This window comes from Cetorhinus maximus, chromosome 7 (genome assembly GCF_964194155.1).
Source record: "Cetorhinus maximus chromosome 7, sCetMax3.hap1.1, whole genome shotgun sequence".
Lineage (NCBI taxonomy): Eukaryota > Metazoa > Chordata > Chondrichthyes > Lamniformes > Cetorhinidae > Cetorhinus > Cetorhinus maximus.
In genome coordinates, this window is record NC_135885.1 from 53,545,453 (window position 1) to 53,562,276 (window position 16,824).

The 16,824-nt window shown below is 44.4% G+C and overlaps 2 protein-coding genes across 2 annotated transcripts in view; one reads left to right on the forward strand and one right to left on the reverse strand.

Moving 5' to 3' along the window:
- elmod1 (ELMO/CED-12 domain containing 1) overlaps positions 1 to 9,889 on the reverse strand; it is a 73,203-nt gene extending 63,314 nt beyond the window's left edge. The window contains exon 1 of the mRNA XM_078545519.1: positions 9,805 to 9,889. The gene's annotated coding sequence lies outside the window, so the exon portion shown is untranslated. The remainder of the gene's footprint in view (positions 1 to 9,804) is intronic.
- A 28-nt stretch (positions 9,890 to 9,917) lies between these two features.
- Positions 9,918 to 16,824, forward strand: part of alkbh8 (alkB homolog 8, tRNA methyltransferase) — a 78,130-nt gene continuing 71,223 nt past the window's right edge. The window contains exon 1 of the mRNA XM_078545518.1: positions 9,918 to 10,112. Coding sequence (XP_078401644.1) covers positions 9,984 to 10,112 — 129 coding nt within the window. The 5' untranslated portion in view covers positions 9,918 to 9,983. The remainder of the gene's footprint in view (positions 10,113 to 16,824) is intronic.

Below are 16,824 nucleotides of genomic sequence, written 5' to 3' on the forward strand. Positions count from 1 at the left end.
ACACAGTACTCCAGGTGCGGCCTCACCAACACCCTGTACAGTTGTAACAAGACTTCCCTATTTTTAAACTCCAACCCCCTAGCAATACAGGCCAAAATTCCATTTGCCTTCTTAATTACTTGCCGTGCCTGCATGCTAACTTTGTGTTTCATGCACAAGAACACCCAGGCCCCTCTGTGCTGCACCTTTTTGGAGTCTCTCTCCATTTAAATAATAGTCTGCCTTTTGATTCTTCCTACCAAAGTGCATGCCCTCACACTTTCCTACATTAAACTCCATCTGCCAAGTTTTTGCCCACTCACAACCTATCCATATCCTCTTGCAGATTCCTTATGTTCTCATCACAATATGCCCTCCCATCTATCTTGGTATCATCAGCAAATTTGGATACATTACACTCTACCCTGCTCCTCCAAAGTCATGAATATAGATGGTGAATAATTGAGGCCCTAGGGCTGATCCTTGTGGCACCTCACTTGTTACACCTTTCCAACCAGAAAAAGACCCATTAATCCCGACTCTCTGTCTTCCGTGTGTTAACCAATCCTCAATCCATGCTAATACATTGCCCCCAATACCGTGAGTTCCTATCTTATGCAATAACCTTTTATATGACACAGTGTCAAATGCTTTCTGGAAATCCAAAGACACTACATCTAACGGCTCCCCATTATCAACACTGCTTGTTATATCCTCAAAGAACTCTAGCAAATTAGTCAAACATGATTTCCCTTCCACAAAATCTTGCTGACTCTGCTTGATTGCGTTAAGCTTTTCTAAATGTCCTGCTATTTCTTACTTAATAATGGACTCTAGCATTTTCCGAGGATGGGAACTTGTAACTAGTGGGGTGCCATTGGCATCAGTGCTGGGGCCACAATTATTTACAATATATATTAATGACTTAGATGAAGGAACTGAATGTACTATCGCCAAGTTTGCAGATGACACAAAAATAGGTGGGAAGGCAAGTGGTGAGGATGACACAAGGAGTCTACAGAGGGATATAGACAGGTTAAGAGAGTTGGCAAAAACATGGTAGATGGAATATAATGTGGGAAAATGTGAGGTTTTGCATTTTGGTAGGAAGAATAGAGGAGCTGAATATTATTTACATGGAGAAAGACTGAAGAAACCTACGGCACAGAGGGATTTGGGAGCCCTCGTGCATGAATCCCAAAAAGCTAACATACAAGTTCAGCAGGCAATAGGCAAGGCAAATGGAATGGAGTATAAAAATATGAAAGTCTTGCTAAAACTATACAAGGCACTAGTTAGACCACATCTAGAATACAGTGAACAGTTTTGGTCCCCTTATCTCGGGAAAGATGTACTGGCATTGGAGGCAGTCCAGAGAAGGTTCACTAGGTTGATCCCGGTATGGGGGGATTTTCTTATGAGGAGAGGTTGAATAGGTTGGGCCTGTACTCATTGGAGTTTAGAAGAATGAGAGGCGACCTTATTGAAACATATACGATTCTTAGGGGGCTTGACAGGGTAGATGCTGAGAGGTTGCTTTCTCTTGTGGGAGAGTCTAGGGCCAGAGGGCATAATCTCAGAGTAAGGGGTCGCCCATTTAAGACAGAGATGAGGAATTTCTTCTCTCAGAGGGTAGTGAATCTATGGAATTCTTTACTGCAGAGGGCTGCAGAGGCTGGGTCATTAAGTATATTCAAGGCTGAGATAGACAGGTTTTTAATAAGTAAGGGAATCAAGGGTTATGGAGAAAAGGCAGGAAAGTGGAGTTGAGGATCATCAGATTAGTCATGATCTCACTGAATGGTGGAGCTGACTCGATGGGCCGAGTGGCCTACTTCTGCTCCTACGTCTTAAGGTCTTCGTGTCTTATGGGTAATCTGAGAGTCCTGGGCCAAATCTTGCATAAATTTCGAGAACAAATCAATTTGATTACTGTATCACCATTCACATGCAGCACTAAGGTAATTTCAAATAAATAGCACCCCTTAAGAAATTGTTGAATCCATAACCTTCTAACTCAGAGGTGGAGCAATATAAGTTCCACTCTAGAGACTTGAGCACATAATCTAGGAGGGCACTTCAGCACAGTACAGAGGAAGTCAGTCCCTTCTTCCCTCTCAGGTGGACGTAAAGATCCAATGGCACTATTTTAAGAGCTAGGGAGTTGTCCCAGTGTCCAAGCTAATATTCACCCCTCAACCTAAACCATTAAAAAACATTATCTGGCTGATTGTGGAACTGTGCTGTGGGCTGCACTGTAAAGCAGATTTAGACAACCTGAGGTTGTAAAAGGCACTATAAGAGCATCAGAAATAGGGGCAGAAGTAGGTTATATGACCTCTTGGAAGGGTTATTCAATAATATCACGGCTGATCTGATTGCAGCCTCAACTCTACTTTCTTCCCTGTTCTCCATAACCCTTGACGCCCTTATAGTTCAAAAATCTGTCGATCATTGCCTCAAATGAGTTCAATGACTCAGCCTCCATGGCTCTCTGGGAGAGAGAATTCCAAAGATTCACAATCTTCAGAGAGGAATTTCCTCGTCATTTTAAATGGGCAATCCCTTATTTTGAAACTATACTTCCTAATCCTAGATTTCCCCACTAGGGATGTCCTCCTCTCACCATCTACAAGAGCAAAATACTGGGGATTCTGGAAAACTGAAACAAGAACAGAAAATGCTGGAAATACTCAGCAGGTCTGGCAGCATCTGTGGAGATAGAAAAACAGAGATAACGTTTCAGATCAATTACCTTTTATCAGAACTGGAAAAAAAAGTTAGAAATGTGATAGGTTTTAAGGTGGCAAAATGGGGGAAGAGTGGGGGAAAGAACAAAATGGAAGCTCTGTGATAGGGTGGAAGACAGGAGAGATTAAGTGTCAAAAGAATTAGTTGCGCAGGGCCAAAGGAGTGGCAATGGAGCAAGAACCAAAAAGGATCACAAGATGTGCCTAGAGCAGGTATGGATGGCAAAATAATGAATAGCTGTCACCTGAAAGCAAAATAACAAGAGTAAAACCAAACCATGCAAAGAAACAGAAACAAAATTATGGTATTAAATTGTTAAATTCAACGTCAAGTCCGGAAGTTCTCCCTAATATAAAGAAATATAGACAGACAATGAGAAAGGTCAGAGGTGGATCATGTGAAAAAAAGGTGGAAATTGGAAGCAAAGTTGATGAAGATATCCAGTTTGGGGAGAGAGCAGGAAGAGGGACCAATACGATCATCAATGTACTGGAAAAAGAAGTTACAGAGGACTTCTGAGTCAGACTGGAACAAGGAATGTTCCATGTATCCCACAAAAAGGCAGTTGTAGCTAGGACCCCTGCAGGTACGCATCACAATCTCTTTTATTTGGAAGTGAGTTGAATTAAAGGAGAAGTTGTTCAATGTGAGAACAAGTTCAGCCAGGCAGAGAAGGCAGTGGAGGATGGAGACTGGTTGGACTTCCACTCAAGAAGTAGACAGCCCCAAGCCTGTTCTGATGGAAGATGGATTGGACATCCATGGCGAAGAGGAGATGGTGTGGACCAGGAAACTGCTGAAGTGACGTAGGCCATTGGAAGAATCACAGTCATTGAACTCACTTGAGGCAATGATCGCAGATGTAGGTAGGAAGAGACTAGGCAAGGGGGAAAAAAAGAGTCACAAAAGGGGAGATGAGTTCAATGGTGCAAGAGCAGGCAAAAACAGTAGGTTTACTTGGCAGTCCTGTTTGTGGATCTTGGGAAGGGTGCAGAAGTGGACTATTCAGCATTGGAAGACTATGAGGTTGGAGGTTAAGGAGGGAAGATCTTCAGAGGAATTGAGATCAGTGACAGTTCCAGGCAATTTCTTGAAGTTCAGTGGTGGGGTCATGGTTCAAGGGGAAGTAAGAGGAATTTTCAGAGAGTTGGTGTACAGCCTTTACTCTTCTTTTTGCTCGAGGATGGCAGCTGTTCATCAATCTGCCATTCAAACCTGCTCCAAGCACATCTTTTGTTTCTTTGGGTGGAATTTAGTGCAAACCCGCCAAAGCAGGTTTTGTGGTGGGAAGGGTCATGGAATTGGGTGGAGCGGGCAAGTAGAAATCCCGGTGGTGGAAACTGATAGCTGGCAGGAAGGCAGCAAGGTGGCGAACCCATAACAATATAGCAGGAAGCCAATTTATATAGTTAAAAAGGCTCTTAACAAAGCAAGCTGAACAGTATTACATGTACCTTTTGAGTTTAAAAGAATGGCAAGCAGGGATCATGGGCCATCAGATTCCCACCCGCCACTTATGATCTTATGGGAAGTGAAAGCTGATGGTGTGGAGGTGGAAAGCCAGCAATTTTGCTGCTGCCTTCCACAGGAAGGTGGAAGGAGTTTGCAAAGTTGCAATCCAAGGGGCATAGAACAAAGGGGGAGGGCCTGATGAAACAATCTGAGGGGCACAGGACAGAACATCAAATCCACAAACCACAGCTAGAGTCACTTTTTGTCAACTTAACCTTGTTACAGAATGACTTCTTTGACTTTGGAGCCAGTGTTGAGAGAAATATACGATACCTCAAAAATGATCTAAAAGCAGCAAAATGTTGTATTTTGGAACATAATCACCTTTTTATTAAAAGTAATCCAAAAGCACCAGGTATGGAACAAGATTAATGCTGTTCTTTCTATGAATAGTATAACTTAGCCTTCGTCATTTTTTAATGGAGATCACAACGTTGGGTGTATGATCAGAGCAGCACTGAGGGTGGCATCTGCAGGCACCAGAGGCACTAATATTAGTGAGCTCATTCCCACCCACTTGGAAATCCCATGGACTTCAGAGGTCTACCAGTGGGCCCCTTGTCTCCTGGAGTAAATTTGGTCCTCTGTTTCTTTTCTTGCCCCATTATCACTCCCTCTTGCCCTGCACATCTAACTCTTTTGTCATTTAATCTCTCCTCACTTCCATCCCATAACAGATCTTCCCTTGTCTTGTTACCACCTTCCCCCATTTCACGTCCTTAAAAAAAATCTCAGAATCTACCCTCTCAAGCATCCCCCAAAATTTAGTTTCAATAAGATCACTTCTCATTTTTCTAAACTCCATAGTGTATTGACCAAACTTGCTCAATCCTTTGTCACAAGACAACCCTGTCAGCCCAGGAATCAGCTTCACATACCTTTTCTGAACTGTCTCCAATGAAAGTATATCCCTTCTTAAATAAGGAGGCTAAAACCGTAGGCTCCAGATGTGGTCTCACCAATGCTCTGTACAGTTGTAACAAGACTTCCTAACTTATCTGCTCCATCCCCCTTGCAATAAAAGCCAACATTCCATTTGCTTTCCTAATGACTTGCTGTACCTACATGTTGATTTTGTGATTTGTGTATGAGGACATCCAATAGCACAGTATTCTGGAGTCTAGAGTCATAGAGGTCTACAGCACAGAAAAAGGCCCTTTTCTATTTTTCCTACCAAAGTGGATACCTCACATTTTTCCATATTATATACCATCTGCCAAATTTTTGCCCACTCACTTAACTATCTATATCCCTCTGCAGACTCTTTGCACCCTCAACTTGTTTTCCCACCTATTTTTGTATTGTCAGCAAATTTGGCTATAATATATTTGGTCTTTGCATCCAAGTTATTAAAATAGATTGCAAATAGTTGAAGCCACAGCCCACTGATCCCTGTAGCACCCCACAAGTTACAGTTTGCCAACCTGAAAAGACTCATTTGTCTCAACACTGTTTCATGTTAGGTAGCCTATCCATGCTAATATATTACCCCAACACCCTGGGCTTTTACCTTGTGCAGTAACCCTTTATATGACATCTTATCAAATGCCTTTTGGAAATCCACACACACTACCTCTACTGGTTTCCCTTTATTGACCCTGATTGTCACATCCTCAAAGAACTCTTTTCACAAAACCATGTTGGCTTTGACTGTATTATGATTTTCTAAATGTCCTGCTATTACTTCCTGAATAATGGATTCTAGCATTTTTCCAATGATAGGTTTTAGGCTTAGAGGCTTACAGTTCCCTGCTTTCTTGAATAGGGACATATTATTTGTGGTTTTCCAGTCCGCTGGGACAAGTTCAAAATCTTGGGAATTTTGAATGATTACAACCAATGCATTCACTCTCATTGCTTGCCACTTCTTTTAAAGCCCTGTAGGATGGTGGCCATCAAGCTCAGGAAACTTAGTCCCATTAGCTTTCCTAGTACTTTTTCTCTAGTGATGGTGCCCCTTGTTTTTGTACTATTATTGGGATGATTTTAATGTCTTCTACCTCTGAAGCCATATACAAAAAGCTTGTTCAAAATCTCTGCCATTTTCTTGCTAGATTACTCTTATTAACTCTGTTCTGCATTTGTTAGTTATCCTTTACCGGTTTCTAAATTTTCCCAATCTTTTGGCCTACCACTAATGTTCACAACATTCTAAGACTTTTCTTTCAATTCAATACCATCCTTAACTTCCTTAGTTAGCCACAGATGGCTCAACCTTCCCACAGACTCTTTCTTTTTTAATGGAAAACATCTTTGGTGAAAGTTATGAAATACCTCTTTAAATGTCTGCCATTGCTTACCATCATCTTACATTTTAATCTATTTTCCTAGCCCATTGTTGCCAACTCTGTCTTCATACCTTTATAATTGTATTTATTTAAGTTTAAGGCACTTGTTTCAGACCCAAGTTTTTCACCCTCAAACTGAATGTAAAATTCTATCATGATCTCTCTTCCCTAGAGGATCCAGTTCTATGGAATAATTAATTAATCCTGTGTGCAATGAAGTAAATATTACCAGATCTAAAACAGTCTGTTCCCTGGTTAGTCCTACAATGTATTATTCTAAGAAAATGTTCCAATTACCCTATAATCTCATCCTCAAGGTTACCTTTGCCAATTTGATTGGTCCAGTCTATTAGAGGATTAAAGTCACCCATGATTATTGCAGTACCTTTCTTAAAAGCCATTATTTCTTGATTTATACTCTGCCCTACAGCTTAGCTACTCCCACCATTGACTTATTTCTGTTGCTAGTTCTTATCTCCGCCCAAACTGATATTACATCTTCAGCCTCTAAACCAAGATCATTTCTCACTACTGTACTAATCTCATCCTTTTTCACAGAACAACCCCACCTCCTTTTCCTTTCTGCTTATCCTTCTGAAATGTCAAGTATCCCTGAATATTCATTCCCATAGCCTTGGTCACTTTGGAACTCTGTAATGGTCATCAGATAATAGCTATTTATTTCTGTTATTGACATCAATTCCACTATCTTTTTATGAATTGTGTGTAAGCCTTTAATTTTGACTTTTTACCTATTTTCCCTATTCAGGCTATTTGCTTGTGCGGTCTTCTGTTTTTATGCTGTCTCTTCCTGTCACACTCTGGCTATCATTACCCATATCATTACCCTGCACTATTGCCTTGTCTTTTCTCTTTAACTTTCTACATTTTCCCGCATGTACATGCTTACCCCCCCACCATTTAGTTTAAATACAGGTTCTTTTTTTCTATTCACAGCATTTTTAAAACTTCCTTTAAAGAGGCAATTGGCATGGTTGCCAGTAGAACAGCTAATCTGTGATACAGTTAAATATACATCTAAAATAATGAAAAGCCATTTGTGTTCCACTTCTAGCCTACTAGTGTAGGCTTTTTAAATGGGGGTGGGTGGGCAAAAAGTGAAAAGTTAGCACTCTTTGCTCCCCCGCTTATCTGATAACACAATTGCCCAGAATTCATGGACAAGGGTGAAGTGATAGTGCTCGCCGCTGACCTCGAAGAAAGCAGCTCACAAAAATCTAGCAATCACTGTGGCGTAGGTTTTCCCCTTTCCGACATCAGTTTGAATCTGTCAAGAGGGTCTTTAGGTGTTCAATGGCAATGATGAGATAAAGTAGGGTAGGCAGCCAATGACATGGAATTATTCTTACAGGGAAACCATGAAGGAATCTTCCATTTTTAATTATTTTTTTATAAACAGTGAAATATATGATTCAGGCATACACATGGGATTAAAGGTAGAAATTGAAATATTATAAACTTTAAAAACTATTTAAAACATGTAAATTATTTAAATGGAGAAATTTGACATTCACAAATATAAAGTTGGCAAAACTAAGGCCAGTGAGGCTATTCAGCAGTAATTAAGAGCTTAGTACGCAGTTAAAAAACCATCCGCCTCATTCAACAAGGTGTAACATTTTAAAAGGGTTTTTACAACAGTGTAAAGGGGAAGCTCTTATCAGTTCAGTGATTTCTAATGGATTGCAGTCTGCAGGAATGTCAACAGTGCACCCTATGGGGAAGCATAGAATCACTGGCAGCAACTTCTGGATTTCCATGTTTAACTGCACACATGGATTCCAGGAGTTGCTGCCAGTTTCAAAGAATTAATAATGTGAATGCTGGAAGTTTTACCATCATCCCAGCGCAAAACCCAGACCATTAAAACAGTGACACAGAACCAATATTGTTTATGCCACTGAGGTTCCAGTGGAGGTTGGTGGAACTCCTGACTAAAGGTGGACTAGATTAGTATTTATTTATCGGAACTGAAAACACTTGTATTCTGCAAGGATAAACACACATATTAATTTAAAAAATTTACATTAAATCATCCAGAAGTGTATCAACACAAACCACTTTGAGCCAGGGCATACAGATAAAGTCCACAATTTTAGACTGTCATTGTAATAGGCTCCTAGTTTAAAGGTATTGATTAAAAACTTCTGTATATGAAGCAAGTTGCTGAATATGACAATCAAATATAATAGGTAGATGGATAAACAGTTTGCATGGTTTAATCAATCAGGAGCTTCTTTATTTATCTTGAATTAAAAAATTATAGATGTTGTTTCTAGTGCATTACATAGAAAGGTATTTACAAAATATATACGTTTAAGGTTTTCAGAAATGAAGTCATAAAATTAAATTGTTCTTTTGAATAAAGTATCCCTATCCAACCCTTTTTAACATGTGTCATACGCTAAAATTGTTAAGGCACGATTTCCGTTAGGTTAGTATTTTTGGTTAATACAATTAGCTCCAAAAAAAAAACGCTAAATGGGGATCAAAAAGTGTTGACTCATTGGAGATCATTAGTGATGTGCTCATTTTCTTGCCCATGCTAATTGATGTTATCTGATACTACGAGGATGCAGCATACCTCCATTTGCTGTTAGGTAACTGTGAGGGAAAGGCACGTAGTGCTGGCGGCCAGCCGCAGCATCGCACTGCAGTGGGGAGAGAATACGCTTCGTATTTAATAATATTTAATAAACGCAATCATTCCTCGAGTATCTTCTCTCCCCCCGAAAGATGGAGGTGATGGATTTCCATTCCGACACACACAAAGCGCTAAAGAGCATCTCTGACCTGACCCGGCCAATGCATTCTCGGGCATGTTCAAAACACAGCAGCCACATCTCAGGGCTTTGTTTCCACCATTCGCTCGGCTTATTTATTTTTCGTCTGATTTTATGGAAAATTAAAATAAAAACGGTCGACCCTCATTCGTCTGTGGGTTTCTATGGAAACCGTTACCTATCATTAAATGTCCCTGGTTAAAGCATCAAATTTTGTTAATAGACAGGGTTATCCCGTCAGATGGAAAACACCCGAGCAGAGACACGGACTCGGGGATAAATCAGCGGCGCCGCTGCAGCTCCGCACCTGCCCCTCAGCATCCATCGCAAAGCCGAGGATGTGCTGAGCGCTCCTGCACCCAGAGCTAGCCCCCCTTTTCTTTTAAACTATAAATCCTCTTGTGCCTATTTAATTTAATTTATTGTATTTTTATTCCCCCCCTGTAATTGGAACCAGCTCGCTCACTCACCTGGCCTGAGGCCGCTGCTCCTCTGCAGCCGGGGCAGGATGAGGACCACCTCAGGCAGTCTCTGACGCTGTTACCATGACACAGGCTGCGGCACCGGAAGTACAGAGAGCGGCAGCCGGAAGTAGGAAACCTGCTCGATCAAAACCGGCGACAACCAACCGGAGCTGCGGGGTGAAGACATGGCTGCTCCCGGCTGCAGAAACGTGAAATTGTCCAAAGAACAGAAAAAATTACTGAGGAAACAAGTGAAAGCGCAACACATCCTCCTGAAGCAGGACGGCATCGCAACGGTGTCTGGACCGACTAAAGTCAGTTAGTTTTTCTTGTATTCCTGTCAACAACAGCTGGTGTTTGAACGCTGCTGCTTTCTGGGTCTGATGTGATTTCGCAGATCTGCTGGGAACAGCTTCTGTACAGAGGGTTGACAAAACTTACTAGCATCTGAGAATTTAGATATTAATGTCAGTTAGGCTTCTTCGATGCCACTCTCTAACAAATACCTGCTGTTTCCTTCCTTTGGGCCTTTATCTACACTTTGAATTCCCCGACTTTCAGTTTCAGTAACAATCGTTCAATTTCGACCCGTCCATTATAGTATAACGGTTTGGTACGTACAAAGCTAATGTGGGACTGAGTATGGTACCGCCCACACTGTGATGTAAGGAGATACATTTTATTTTGGAAAAATGTACTTTATTCATAAAATACCTGAAAGAATATTACAAAACATTTCAAAATGGTCATTACAAAAAGTGCAATCATATTCAACTTTTCCACATAGATCAAGAGGCGCTTCTATACATTCAATGAACATTACAGACATTTCAATATGGTCATTACAGACAGTACAATGGTATTCAAGTTATCTACATAGATCCCGTTGCACTCTGAGGTGCTTCAATACAATTATGTATTCGCTGTCTACATTTCTCGTGAGTCATTCAGCCAGAGGGGTCTATACAATTCCCAGTCCCTCGGTGCGCTATGGCAAAAAGGTCTTAGACAGCGACCTTTCCCCATTGCGCCTTTACAGTGGCTGCCCCAAGCTTTAGTGCGTCCCTCAACATGTAGTCCTGGACCTTGGGATGTACCAGTCTGCAACAGTCAGTCAGGGACAATTCCATGCACTGGAAAACCAACAAGTTTCGGCAGACCAAAGAGCGTCTTTCATTGAGTTGATGATCCTCCAGCTGCAGTTGATCTCAGTGTGCGTCCCTGGGAACAACCTGTAGAGCACAGAGCCCTGTGTCACAGAACTGCTCAGGATGAACCTCGACAAAAACCACTGCATCTCTCCAGACCTTCTTTGCAAAGGCATATTCCACAAGGAGGTGAACAACGGTCTCTTCCCCACCACAGCCACTTTGAAGGCAACGTGCGGAGGGGGTGAGACTCCTGGCAAGTAGGAAGGATCTGACTGTGAGGGCTACATCTTGGTGCTTGTTGGAAAGTTCTGGTGATGAGGCATTCTGCCAAATGACTTTGACAGTGTGTTCGGGAAAACTTCCTACAGGATCCACCGCCTCCTTTTCCCTCAGGGCCTCTAAGACGTTACGTGCAGACCGCTGCCTGATGGACTTCTGGTCAAAGGTGTTTCTCTGCATAAAGTTTTTCACGAGGGACAGATGGTACGCCACGGTCCAACTACTTGGAGTGTTCCGTGGTAATGTGGCCAGACCCATCATTTGCAACACCAGGGATAGGTAAAACCTCAGCATGTTTGCGTGGTGTTTGCATACCGAGGGTCTACGCACAGCTTGATGTAGCCACACACAAATGTGGCCATCAGGATGAGGGCGATGTTGGGCATGTTTTTTCCCCCTTTACCTTGTTTGTACACCGTTCCCCTACGAACACGATCCATTTTCGACCTCTAGATAAAACGAATGATGGCTCGGGTGATTGCCACTGTGCAGGAGTGAGGAATGGGCCAGACCTGTGCCACCGAGAGTGCCTCACACCTGATTACCAGGTTCTTACCCGAAATGGAGAGGGAGCGTCGCTCCCACATACCCAGTTTTCTTTTCACCATAGCCACTCGCTCCGTCCAGTTTCTAATGCATGCCCTGGTCCCTCCGAACCATATCCCCAGCACCTTCAGGCCATCTGACCTGACAGTGAAGAGGACAAAGGATCGGTCAGCCCAATTCCCAAAGAACATGGCCTCCCTCTTGCCACGATTTACCTTGGCTCCTGAGGCCAGTTCGAACTGGTTGCAGATGTTGATCAGCCTGCGCACTGACAGTGGATCCGAGCAGAAGATAGTGACATCACCCGTGTGCAGGGAAGCTTTGACCTGAGTGCCTCCACTGCCTGGGATCGTCACTCCTCTTCTGCTCGGATCCTTCCTGATGGATTCAGCAAAGGGTTCTATGCAACACACAAACAGTATAGGGGGGAGAGAGGACAGCCCTGCCTGACTCCAGATTTAATTGGAAAGCTTTCTGATTCCCACCCATTGATTGAAACTGCGCTACTGATGTTTGTGTAGAGCAATTGGATCCAGTTGTGGACTCCCTCCCCAAACCCCATTTTGGAGAGCACATTCAACATGTAGGTGTGCGGTACTCTGTCAAAGGCCTTCTCCTAGTCCGGGCTGATGAGGCAGGTGTCCACACCCCTCTCCTGTACATAGGCAATCGTATCCCTGAGTAGCGCGAGGCTGTCAGAGATCTTCCTGCCGGGTACAGCGCAGGTCTGGTCAGGGTGGATCGCCAACTCCAGCGCAGACTTGACCCGATTGGCGATGACCTTGGACAGAATCTTATTGTCCACATTCAACAGTGAGATGGGTCGACAATTTCTAATTTCCTCCCTTACCTCCTTCCACTTGTAGATGAGGGTGATGATAACTTTCCTCATGGATTCTGACATGCTGCCAGCCAGGAGCATACTCTCGTACACTTCTAGCAGGTCTGGGCCAATCCAGTCCCACAGAGCTGAATGTAACTCAGCCGGCAAACCATCGCTTCCGGGAGTTTTACTCTTCTCTAAGGACTCAAGGGCCTTAGTCAGTTCATCAAGAGTTAGCGGTTTGTCCAGACTCTCCCAAGTATTGTCATCTAAGACCCCGTGATAGAGGACAGGAAGGTCTGGGAGGCTGTTTTGTCTGTGGGCTTCACATCATGTAATCTGGCATAAGAGGATTTGCTGATCCTCAAAATGTCGGACTGTGATGACTTTACTGAGCCGTCTTCTTCCTTCAGGCTGCTGATCACAGAGCTCTCTATGTGCAGCTTTTGGAAGAAGAAACGCAAGCATGTCTCATCCTGCTCCACGGAGCAGACTCTGGACCGGAAGATGATCTCTGAGGCTTCCGAGGCAAAGAGCGAAGTTTGTTGGCTCTTCACCTCTTGGAGGTCCTCCTTGACATCGACCCCCATCGACTGCAGCCAGAGCAAGTTCTGCATGTTTTTTCTGGAGTCGGGACATTTCCCTCTGTTCCTTTCTAGCTTTCTGGACACCTTTGAGGATGAAAAACCTCTTGATGTTCTCCTTGATTGCTTCCCACCAGTGTGCCAGGGACTGAAAGAGGGGTTTCATGGTTTTCCAACCTCTGTACTGCCTCTTGAGTTCCTCAATGTTCTCTGGGGTTCAGAAGTTGCACGTTAAGCTTCCATGTTCCCCTGTCAACCCTCTGGTCTTCCTGTAAGTGACAGTCAGCCAGTTGGAGGCAGTGGTCAGAGAAGAACACCGGCTTGACGTTGGTGGATCTGACTGTGAACGCATGGGACGCAAAGAGGAAGAGTATCCTGGAACGGCTGGATCTGTCTGGCCGTGACCAGGTGTATCTACGCTGCGCTCCATGTGCAGGGTTGCTGAAGACGTCATGCAGCTTGGCATCCTTTACTGTTTCCATGAGGAGTCTGGACATGGCGTCCAATCTGCTGTCAGCCTTGCCAGATTGTCCAGTCGCATCAATGATGCAGTTGAAGTCACCGCCCAGAATGACCAGCCCGGAAGTCGCCAGCAGCGATGGGAGCTGCTGAAGGACCGCCAGCTGCTCACTGTTTTGAGCTGAGGCATACACATTAATTAACCGGAGCAATCTTGTATAATATGTCTGCTACAAGGGGGCATCCACCCACCACCTCCTTTACCTCGGAGATGGTGAAGTTGCCTCCCCACAGCAGAATACCCAGGCCGGAGGAACGTTTCCTCTCGACCAGATCGATGGCCCATGGGGCCACCATCGTGACCATTGCCTGTAGGAGCTGAGGTGTGATATTGCACACTCCTGCAGAAACAGCAGGTCAGCTTTGACCTTGGCAAGGTAATCCAAGGTCGCAATACATCACATAGTAGATTTAACGCTCCACACATTAATGGATACAATTTTTATCCCCGTTTTTAAAGCATTTTGTCGCTTACCAAATCTGTTGTCTTTGAGAGTTCCAGACCTTTGGTCTGCTCCTGCATACCCATAGTGTTCACAAACTGTCTCACTTTGGATGGACTGAGGAAACCATCTTGTACCACCCCATTGGAGATATTCCGCTCAGGCGGCATTGAGGGGTTCATGCAAGGAGCGAGGTTTGAATTTTTCTCTGTTGGAGAAGTCTCTCCAATCCATTCCCCCTCTGTGGCGTTGCTGCTCCTGGCTTCCCGGAGCTGGGGCGTGCTGAGCGCTTCACTGCTTCCAGCTTCTTGGGGCTGGGGTGCGCTGGCCTCTTCAAGTTGAGGGCGAAGTTGGGGTGTGCTGGTCTCTTCACTGTCTCCATGATCTGGAGCTCGGGTATCTCCTCCTCCAGCTCCCTCAAGCTTTGCCGCTTCTGTTGATGCCGCCCTTGCCCTTCTTCGTCTGAAGAGCAGCAGCCCTTAAGTCATCCATATCAGATGGGAGACGCCTCTTGCCACTCGTCTGCGAGGTGGCTTGGTCCCTTCTTAGCCCCTTCTTTTTGGTCCTCTTCACCAGCTGCCACTCCCCCGGTTGATTGTCTGTTGGTTCCCCCTCCATTGATTCACTCTGCTAAGGTGTGGGAGGTTCAGGGGGCAGTGCAGTTGTTTGGCTGTCTGCTGCCTCAATGTTTCCCTTTGTCTTTCCGGTCTGTCCGCAAGCATGACCCAGACCTCCCTGTCGCTTGCCATTTCAACGCACCACCCTGCTGTCATGCCCACATATCCGTCCTTGGCCTGCTGCAATGTTCCAGTGAAGCTCAACGCAAACTGGAGGAACAGCACCTCATCTCCCGACTAGGCACTTTACAGCCTTCCGGAATGAATATTGAGTTCAACAACTTTAGATCATGAACTCTCTCCTCCGTCCCCACCCCCTTTCTGATCCCCCTTTTTTCCAATAATTTATATATATTTTTATTTTCCCACCTATTTCCATTATTTTTAAATGTATTTCCATCCATTGTTTTATCTCTACCTTTTAGCCTATTTCGATCCCTTTCCCCCACCCCACCCCCACTAGGGCTATCTGTACCTTGCTCGTCCTGCTTTCTACCCTTAATGTCACCTATTAGCACAGTTCTTAGCTAATATCACCACCGTCAACACCTCTTTGACCTTTTGTCTATGACATCTTTTGGCAATCTCCAGCTATCACTGGCCCTCTATCCAGCTCTACCTGTTCCACCCCCCCTTAAACCAGCTTATATTTCACCTCTCTTCTATTTTTCCTTAGTTCTGTTGAAGAGTCATACGGACTCGAAACGTTAACTGTGTTCCTCTCCGCAGATGCTGTCAGACCTGCTGAGTTTTTCCAGGTATTTTTATTTTTGTTTTTGTTTCCCTTTGTCTTGTCTCTCTCTGTGTCCTCCTTTGTCTCATTGTGCTCACTAGAGGCCTTGGTGGGTGGAGGTTTGCAAATGTCCTTGGCGGTAGAGACACTGACCATTTCATCTGCTTGCCCTTCATTCGTTTTGGCTGCCTGTGCATAAGTGAGGCAGTGTTTGGGGCAGGCCTTGTAGAGGCGGCCTGCCTTGCCACACAGGTTGCAGCACTTTGTCTGTTTGCAGTCCTTTTTCTGGTGCCCTTCCTATTTGCAATTCTTGCAGAGGACGGCACTGCAGTTGGCCGCCACATGATTTGCCACATGAATGACAAAGTTTGGGCTGCCCAGCATTGATAAGGTAGCCACGGTTTCCCCCGATAGCAAAGCTGGGAGGAAGGTGGAGGATTGCTCATTTACCATCCATCTTGAGTGTGACCTTGACCTAGCGTTTGCTGGTCCAAATCCCAAAGGCGTCTTTGAACCTCGGTGCAGTTCCCAACCTTGTTGACGTACCTGGCGAGGAAGGTGAGCACATCGGCGACAGGGACATGGGAGCAGTAGAGATGCACAGTCACCACACAGTCCCATTTCAATGGCAGAGCAAAGAGTGGCTCCACCGTGAGGATTCTCATCTGTGGCTGGTCTCTCTTGTCCTTGAACACCTCCAGGATCTTGATGCAGGCAGCAACATTCCTGAAGGTCACATCGAAGTATCCAGCACTGGAGAAGTCTTGCAGGCAGTAGATCTCCGCAGCTTCAAATCCACAGGACTCCAAAAGGATTTGCTTAATGAAGAAGGCACGGTTAATTGGTGTACCTCCTTCACTGTCTTTCACCGTCACCCTAACGGTGTTTCATACCGCCTGGTTTGGGGCTCAACTGGTTGCAGCCATCACCTCTAAGTTCCCAATGTTAGGCACTGAAGCCTCTTCAAAGGAGAACAAACAATCACAGAGGAGCTTCCAATACCAAAGGACAAAAAGGCTAAAGCCTTTGCTGAAACCCCCACAAAAACTACACTTACATGCAGAAGTAACCATGATCATGGTCTCTTGTAAGGAGGTACATGACCCAGATGAAGGGTCAGTGCAGTATTGAATCAGGGACGTGTTAAGGCCAACACATGGAGATAGCTCCTTGCCTGTACCCTTTATGGTATATATGTATACAGATACAATTAGTTAATAAAGACTTACTGTTAAAATGCAGAAGGCTTCTTCAGCAGACAAGTTCTGTAACCAATACCACCCTAACATCCATCATTCCTGTTTCTCCTCTTCATTAACCTGTGCTGTCTC